We start from the raw sequence: 9,025 nt of genomic DNA, 5'->3' as shown, positions 1-9,025 counted from the left end.
AAGATTAGAGATGGGAATCAAAAACCAGTTCTTTCTGAGAACCGTTTCCCAGTAATCCAATTCCTAGGAATCGTTTGTTTGCTTGTATTTCAATTCAGCTTATCGGTTATTCTTACGTTGCAAATACGTAACGATAAACTCCTCCAGGTCCTGTATATTGTGTTTATGCTAGCACCAAGTGAAGCAAGAACACACATCTGGTCACCAGTTTATGTCCTCATAACAAGTAATCAGACACTGGAGATGGACTGGTACTGATTGTTGTCTTTAGTTTGATCTTTTACACGTTCACACACACGACTGATGATGTCACATGTGACAACAGGGACGGCGTCTCTGAAGGTCCATTTATAGAAATGTAAACAAAGGCTAAACTAAAGCTTTAGCATTTAAATACATAACAATAAGTGCAGCTGTACTTTTGGTTAATATGTTCTTTTTTACAGAATAATGATTTGTTTTATGTCTGAAATAGTTTTGGATCAAGTTCAAAAGGAGCACTGTAAATATTATCTAATGTTTGTAGCCAAAATGTGTCATATGTATAATAATAATAATAATTCATCAATTTTATATAGTGCTTTTGTATATATTATTATCCATTGAAAACAATCTATACCTGGTGGATTAAAATAAAGCTGATATCCCTTAAAGAGACAAAGATAATATAATAAAGAAGTAAAGCACACAAATCCATTTGTATTATTTAATTCCCTCACCCAATGAGAATCGATAAGAGAATTGTAAGGAATCGAATCGATTAGCAGTAGTGATAATGGAATCGGAATCGCTAAATTCTTATCCATTCCCATCTCTAGTAAAGATGCTACTTTAATGCACAGCAGTGTTCTAAAACGTATTACAAAGAAAAAATAATGTTCAATCAATGACAAATGATTCAAATTACAGATAGAAATGAGCTTTTAAGTTAGTCTGGTAAAAACATCTCTGTTTTTATAACTTAATGTGATTGTACGCTGTCCTAATAAATTAATAAATGAGTCAAACACGAGGCACATTTTGAAACGTCAGCAGTAAAAAGCTCATGAGAAGCTTTTTAACTGTGAGACAAACTATAATAAAAATCCAACCTATTGCTGGAGAATGTCAGCCAGCTTCTCCTGGTAGAACTCATAGTTCTCCTTACAGTCATCCCATAAGTTGAGAGGTTGGTCGTCGTTGTCTACAAACGTGTCCCAGGTGTAGGAGAAGTCCAGAGGCTTCATCATCCTCAGCTTACACCCAGCAGCCTGAAGGCATCTCATTCCAGACTGGATCTCCTCTTCCTCCCACTCAAAGAGCCTCGCTGCGTAGACGCTTAGCTTTACGTTACTCGCGGCCTTCAGCACCTCTGATATTTTAACTGCACAGTCAGCGCAGGGACTGGAGGACATGTACCTGTGCAATAAATATAAAGGAATTATTACGGCAATAATTTAGACTAGAAAACATGAAGTACAACAAAACAGTGTCAAAAAAACAACAACACATGTTAAAATGTGATCATAACTAGAATATTTCCATTTCCTGAAGAAAATCCAAGTGAGGATACAGGTGTTGGCCCATGTCACACTGAATTAGCTTAGCATTAGCTAGCATTAGCCTAGAATTAGCACTAATGTTAGCATTAGCACTAATGTTAGCATTAGCACTGATGTTAGCATTAGCATTAATGTTAGCATTAGCCTAGCATTAGCAAAATAATTAGCCTAGTATTAGCAATAGCCTCCCAATACCACTAGCCTAGTACTAGCTTAGCATTAGCCTAGTGTTAACATTAGCTTAGCATTAGCAATAACCTTGCAATAGCATTAACTTAGCATTAGCCTAGCATTAACATTTATCCAGTGTTACCATTAGCTTAGCATTAGCAATAGCCTAGCATTAGAAACAGATTATTGTTAGCAATAGCCTAGCAATAACATTTGCCTCGCATTAGCAATAGTCTAACAATTGCATTAACCTAGCATTAACTTAAGCCCAACATTTACATTAACCTAGCATTAACAATAACCTAGAAATAGCATTAGCCTAGCAATTAACAATAACAATAGCATTAGCCTAGCAATACTATTAGCCTAGCATTACCAATATAATTAGCCTAGCATTAGCCTATCACTAGCCTAGTGTTAGCATTAACCTAGCATTAGCAAAAACAATAGAATTAGCCTAGCAATACTATAGTATTGTAACTAGTAACAAAATTCATAAAGAAATCAAAACTCAAAAACTACATTAAACTAATAACCTGGAAATACAGGAAATAACAAAAATATTAAACATATTTAAGAAGGTTTAGAGTACAGTAACCCAATTAGGATTATTCTTGTTTTGGATCAGTGGGGTTATACTGAAGGTATCTATCTATCTATCTATCTATCTATCTATCTATCTATCTATCTATCTATCTACAGTATCTATCTATCTATCTATCTATCTATCTATCTATCTATCTATCTATCTATCTACAGTATCTATCTATCTATCTATCTATCTATCTATCTATCTATCTATCTACAGTATCTATCTATCTATCTATCTATCTATCTATCTATCTATCTATCTATCTATCTATCTATCTATCTATCTATCTACAGTATCTATCTATCTATCTATCTATCTATCTATCTATCTATCTATCTATCTATCTATCTATCTATCTATCTATGTAACTGATCAAATATGGATTCATATGTTCGAGCATTTGTAAACTGTAATATTTTTGTAAGTTTTGGATCAGTGACATCATACTGATTACTTTAAGGTAAACATTTTATTAGAAATAAACACTGACAGTTCATGTGGTTCCTCCTCTGTTTAGACACATTTTATTTCATATTCTTTCCAAAGTTGTGATATGATGATAATGTGGTGCAGATGGAGCCAAAACATGAAGTATTTCCTGCTCCATGGATCTGACTCAGCATATTTAGACAGATACACTGTTGGGTTTTATCCATTAAAATTATTAACCTAAAATTCTGACTTTCATCTTGTAATATGACATTTTATTTAAGTTAATTTCAGGCAAAACTGACTTAACCCTATTAATATTGCATGTATTTTGAGTATTCAGTGTATTTGATTAATCAGTCGTATTAAACAGCTCAGTTTGAGTATTAATTTCTCCTCTTGTTCAAAGATAAAATATTAAACACAGTTTCTCTCTAACTTTGCATAAATGCTGACTCAGCTTTTAGAAAGGTTTCAGCTCCACGTGCAGGATCAGCTGTTCACGCTCAGGTTTCACTTCACAGCCTAGCTTACATTAGCTTTGGATTCCAAGGAGCAACATGTGACTGTGTGTGACCTCCTGTCCCACCGTCATCATCACCGTGAGATGATTATTGAACGCTACGCACTGGGAACTCCTCACAGTGATCTACCATTCACTTTGAGTCGTTTGTTTTTTTATACCATTTAAAATTAATCCTTCAGTTTGTGAAACATTTCATTTTACATTCTCTGAATATTTAACCAAAGATCAAAGTCGGAGTTTGAGATTGTTGCCGAATCTCAAGAACGTCTTGAGATTCGTGGTAACCACAATGTGTGTAACATATACAATAATGCAAAAATGATGATCAGTAACATAATTGATCATGTTGACTACAACATTTTGCGTTGACGCATCGTTTAAGTTCCTTACATGAACTGTTGGACACAGTGTCCCTGTCACTACCCAATCGTTTCACGGGTCCTTCAACACATACGCAGAACACATCTACATCCTATTTTACTGCAGTTCATGTGATATTTAAAATATTGAAACCCTGATATTTAAAAATGTATGTTTTGAGTGAATTTTGATTGGTTGTTTGGTTTTTAAACGTCAATGTTGCGTATTGTTTTTTGATCCGTTTTTGTATAAATTGTTTTGCGGTTGTTTTTTCTTTTTGTTTTCTTCTTTTTTTTTAATCAAGAATAAAAATACCACAAAAACAGTTACATATTTACATGTGTACTCTTATACTGTATATATTTAACAAACAGGTTCACATTCAAATATCACATTCCAGGAGCTCTGTCGTGAAGATTGCAAGTGAAGGAAGTGACGTAGTCTATGCACATGTAAAGGATCTGAAATGATCTGCACTAACAGAAGAAGAACCAACCTAAAGTCTCAAAAGTTTGGGACCATTTCACTGACAACTTATACTACACACCTGGGGTAGAACTGACATCTGTGACATGAAAATAAGAGTAATAAATACTGTTTTATGGCACTTAAAATATTTGTATATTATGAACATTATATTGAGAATTGTATTTTTACTAATTATTTGGGAAAACTGTAACAAAAACTTTTGACTACTAGGGGGGTAATGATACTCCAAACTCTGCGTAAGCCTAGGATGTTCCAGACGTGTCCATATGCTATGCTAGCTGCGTTGCTAAAGTGCTGTATGATCTGAGAGTGTATATTGTGTTATTTACCAGGTCACTGTGTATTTAAGGGCGGGGTCATTCTGACCCAGACACCGTGTGAAGAACACCTCCTCAGCGTGAGTCCCAGCGTGTTCATCCTCCAGATATCCTCTCATCAGTCCGTCCGCCATGTTCCCTCTGTCCACCAGGTAGCACAGGAAGGTTTTGTTCCGTCCCGAGGAGTATTCCACGTTCTTAAACTGAAACCGAAAGGCAAAAGGATCCATGCGGTCCCTGTGGGAACACACATTAAATAAGAAAACTATGTTGTTGGTTTGGAGGATGGGGGGAATAAAGGGGAGAGATTTTTGGGGTCCATCCATAAAGTCAGTAAAATGATGGTCTATTGTTCTATGAATCTGTGATAACCACATTTATTTATTCATCTGAATAATATCCACTGTTATCAGGAACGTTTATTATTATTATAGTCATCTTAAAGATGGAAATCATGGTTTAATCATAAATAAAATGATTCAAAGTGACCAAAAATGTTAGAAAAAGTGGTGAAATGGGATTTTAAAAAAACACTGCAATTTAGAGTGGGTAAAAACGGACAAAAAAAGTGGTAAAAAAAGTTCAAAGTATCAATATGAGAACAATTAGTTTAAACTGACAAATAATGGGCATGTCAAATGGTAAATGTGGTTAAAATGGTAAAAATAATCATGAAATCTGGTGAAAAGAGGTTAAAAGTGACAATAATGGTCAACATATGTGACATTAGGTGTAAAAGTGGTAGAAATGGTTTATAAGTGATGAACATGTCTGGAATGTGGAAAAATGTGTAGAAAAGTCATTATAATGTGATGTAGAAGTGTCAGAAATGGGAGAAATGTAGCAAAAATACATTAAATGGAGCAAAAAAATGGCAAGAAAAAGTGATGAAAATATGTTAAAATATGGTGAGTTTGGTGGATTTGTAGAAAAATGATTAAAAAAAAAAAGCAAAACTTGGCTCAAATCAATATTCTTAGTTTCTTGAAGGCATCTGGTGACCCCCTACCAGGGGGGTCGCGAGACACATATATATATAAATGGCAAGCCATAGGCTAATTAGCTGCTAACAGCATTTATCAAATACTTTGGAGTTTTTTTTAAGATGAAAACATTGGGTTGAGCTCAGTTTTTATTTCTGTGATTCCTATAAACAGTCTGGTGTTCCCTGGTGTGGACCAGTACACAAAGCTATGAATATATTATCGGGGGTTGTTAGATTTTATGTTTACACTGTAATTATACATTGCTTCCAGGAAGAATGATGACATTAAAATGCGTTCCCGGGTCAGGAAACGTCACGTGTTTGGAGGTTACTAATGCTAAAGGAATAATCCTAAAGCTCATGTTTACAGGTGAACACAATGATAGGATAAAACACAGCCCTGCTCAGTCTAAGCTGAGGTCAGGGGTGGACTGCTCTGGTACACGGGGCATCGTCCCTGTGGGCCGTTGACCCAGAGTGGGCCGGTCGGTCCGCTGCGTGTTTTTGTTTTTTTTTGACCAGCAACGGGAAACAGACATGGTAACAGGTGTCCAAAAATGGTCTAAAAGTGGCAAGAAATGAGTGAAAAGTGACTGAAATGGACCAAAATCAGTCAATAGTAACAAATAAAGAGGAAACCAGGTGGTATGTAACTGTAAAGGGGAGCTTTAATGGGCAAAATGTGGCAAACAATAGTGAAAAGGTAAAAATGTGGACCAAAAAGAAGCAAAATGTAGGAAAAAAGGAAACAAGAGTTATTTATTGGGCTAAAGGTAGCTATTTGAGATGAAAAGTGGCCACAAATTTTAAGAAAGGAAAAAAATTGGATAAAAGTGTCAAAAATTAACAAAAGAAAAAAGAAAAAAAACTGAATTCTTTGGAAAACGGAGCTAAAGACTAAAAAATGTTTTGGAAAAGGCAAAAATGGGACAAAGAAAAAAGGTAAAAAGGGGTAAAAAAGTTTTCTGTAGGAATAATAAATAAAATGTTGTGGATATAAAATACCAGGGCTGAGTTTCAGTCCATCCCTGGTTTATGGTTATCACGTGTTTATCAATGTTAAATGTAGTTTGTTAGGGTTCATCAATGCTGTGATTGATTATCAGATCTGATCAGTGACAGGTTGTTATTGTTTCTGGAGTGAGTGACTTAGAGTCAATATTCAGAGTAGATACTGTACTTCAAACATTCAGTCTGTCTGTGGCCAAACAATAACTGCAGGGAATCTAAAAAATGTATTTACGTTGATGATAATAATGATAAATTATCATGTGACTTTAAAGCCACTAGCATCTGTTTTTGGTTTCACGTCTGGTTTAAACTGCTCGTCTATTTCTGTCAGATTCCTGTCCAGGCTTTAGCATTTAGCCTTTAGCATTTAACATTTTAGCCTTTAGCCTTTAGCCTTTAGCATTTAGCATTTAGGCTTTAGCCTTTAGCATTTAGCATTTAGCATTTAGCATTTAGCATTTAGCATTTAGCATTTAGCATTTAGCACGCCTGAGTCAGTTTGGATGAATTCCAGCTCTCCTGATAAGTGTTAGGTTCACTTTAGGTCAGTTTGTCTGGAATCAATTTACCATCAGTCTTTTATTCTGTGTGCAATGCATCATGAAGTTCAATTTGAGCCCATTTTGCTCATTTTTCTGCAACTACACCAAAGTTTTCATGATTTTAACCTATTTTCATCACTTTTTCTTGCCTTATTTTTGCTCCTTTTGTATTTTTGCTACATTTCTCCCATTTCTGACACTTTTACATCACATTTAAAGACTTTTCTACACATTTTGAGCACTTATAAACACTTTCCATCACTTTTCCACCTAATGTCACATAGCTTTGAATGATATGTTAAGGTTTCATTTACAGTATTCAGACAACTTTTTTTTCAGGAAATTTACTTTGATCTCCTGAGATGTTTAGACTCTCAACTGCCAGTCTTCCTCAGAAGTGTCTGCTGATCGCTTTGTTGTGTCTCATCATTTAATAAAACTGTCCAGCCTACATTGTGTTGGCTTTGATACACAATTCCACCACAACTTACAGTGAGGTTTGTAGTAAAACATAAATAAGTAGATTTAGAAGATAACTATTGATTAGTCTATTCAAATGTGAACATACCCAGTGATAGTTTCAAATGGAGGAACTTCCATTGGCTCCAATTCTTCACAGTTTGGTTTTGCAGCAGCTCCATTAGCATTAGCATCAGCGGCGGATGCTGACTCAGCAGTTTGCACATCTCCATTTTCCTTTGAACTCCCTGCTTCGTTCTTCACTTCCGTGGATTCTTTGGCGTCTTTTTCACTCCTTACTTTTTTCCTCATTTGCGCACGACTTTTATCAGCCATTATTTCCAATGAACAAGTAATAAACAACTGTAAACTAATAAAAAATAGAAGACGCTACAGAAGGCTGGAGGCTGGTAGAATGTGTGTGTGGAAGAAGAAGTGTGCACAGCAGATGATTGAGAGGGTCGAGGTTTGAAAATAGAACCAGGGTCAACCAATGGGAGGCAACGCTGGAAAACTACACCAAGTCCTCAGGAAATGTATTATAAGTACATTTCTGCATGGAGTCGTCAGCCCACCCACCTTCACCCCCCAATACACATGAAACTAGAGGTGGGACTGGATTTAAAAAAATACACTTTGTAAATAATAAATCTACATTAGACAAGAGAAGCTACGTTTTTTTTTATTTAAATGTATGTTAATATATGACTGAATCAATGAAAACAACTAAATAGTGTTTATTATTATTTCCATCACTGAGTGCTAACATAATGTGTAATATGAATAAAGAATATTATGATTACATTGTTCACAAAACACTAACTTACATTTAATTAAGATCTATTCATGCTTTTCTGGATTTTTATTAAACTTTCTAAAACAAGCGTGTTTTTGTATTAAAATAAAAACATCACTTAGTCCAGAACATTCCAGAGAAATATAAACTGAACAGTGTAAAATATTTAGAATATCTGTAGATATCATGAAATAAACAGAACAACTGATGAAGATGATGAATTTAGTTTCTACATAACAGTTTTTATTCAAACTAAAATTAACGCCCACAAAGCTCAGCAACGACGTCTCCTCTGGTTCTCCTGTTTCTTGTGTTGTGGGCTGTGCATCAGTGTTATGGTTTACCGGGAACTAGTGACATGAGAAAAGTTCCAACTGTTTGGAGTGAAAAAAGAAAAAGCAATTCATTAACTGTTATTATTATTATTTTTCTGTAATTAATTAATAGCAATTTACACAATAAAGTCTCAGCCCAATGTTTGTGTTTGCCAGACACAGGAAGGGGGTCACCAGACGTCTTCAAGAAACTAAGAATATTTTATGAACAGTTTGAGCCCATTTTTGCTTATTTTTACAATTTTTTCTTCAACTTCACCAAACTAACCATATTTGAACTACTGTATTTTTATCACTTTTTCTTGCCACATTTAAAGTATTTTTGCTACATTTCTCCCATTTCTGACTCTTCTACATCACATTTCAATGTCTTTCCTGCACATTTTTGCACCCTTTCCACCACTTTTTCACCTAATGTCACATATGTTGACCAATTATTGATGAGGATTCAAATTAATTTTAGTTCAGGGTT

The 9,025-nt window shown here is 34.9% G+C and overlaps 1 protein-coding gene across 1 annotated transcript; it reads right to left on the bottom strand.

Moving 5' to 3' along the window:
* Window positions 1-692: 692 nt before the first annotated feature.
* On the bottom strand, window positions 693-7,917 carry apobec2a (apolipoprotein B mRNA editing enzyme, catalytic polypeptide-like 2a). Its single transcript, XM_028447369.1, has 3 exons — window positions 7,532-7,917; window positions 4,438-4,662; window positions 693-1,398 (listed from the first exon to the last, which is right to left on the bottom strand). Exons 1-3 carry the CDS (start codon window positions 7,756-7,758, stop codon window positions 1,092-1,094), a joined length of 759 nt encoding a protein of 252 aa, XP_028303170.1. The 5' UTR covers window positions 7,759-7,917; the 3' UTR covers window positions 693-1,091.
* Between the last annotated feature and the right edge of the window lie 1,108 nt (window positions 7,918-9,025).

This window comes from Gouania willdenowi, chromosome 5 (genome assembly GCF_900634775.1).
Source record: "Gouania willdenowi chromosome 5, fGouWil2.1, whole genome shotgun sequence".
Lineage (NCBI taxonomy): Eukaryota > Metazoa > Chordata > Actinopteri > Blenniiformes > Gobiesocidae > Gouania > Gouania willdenowi.
This window is presented reverse-complemented; position numbering and strand designations above follow the sequence as displayed.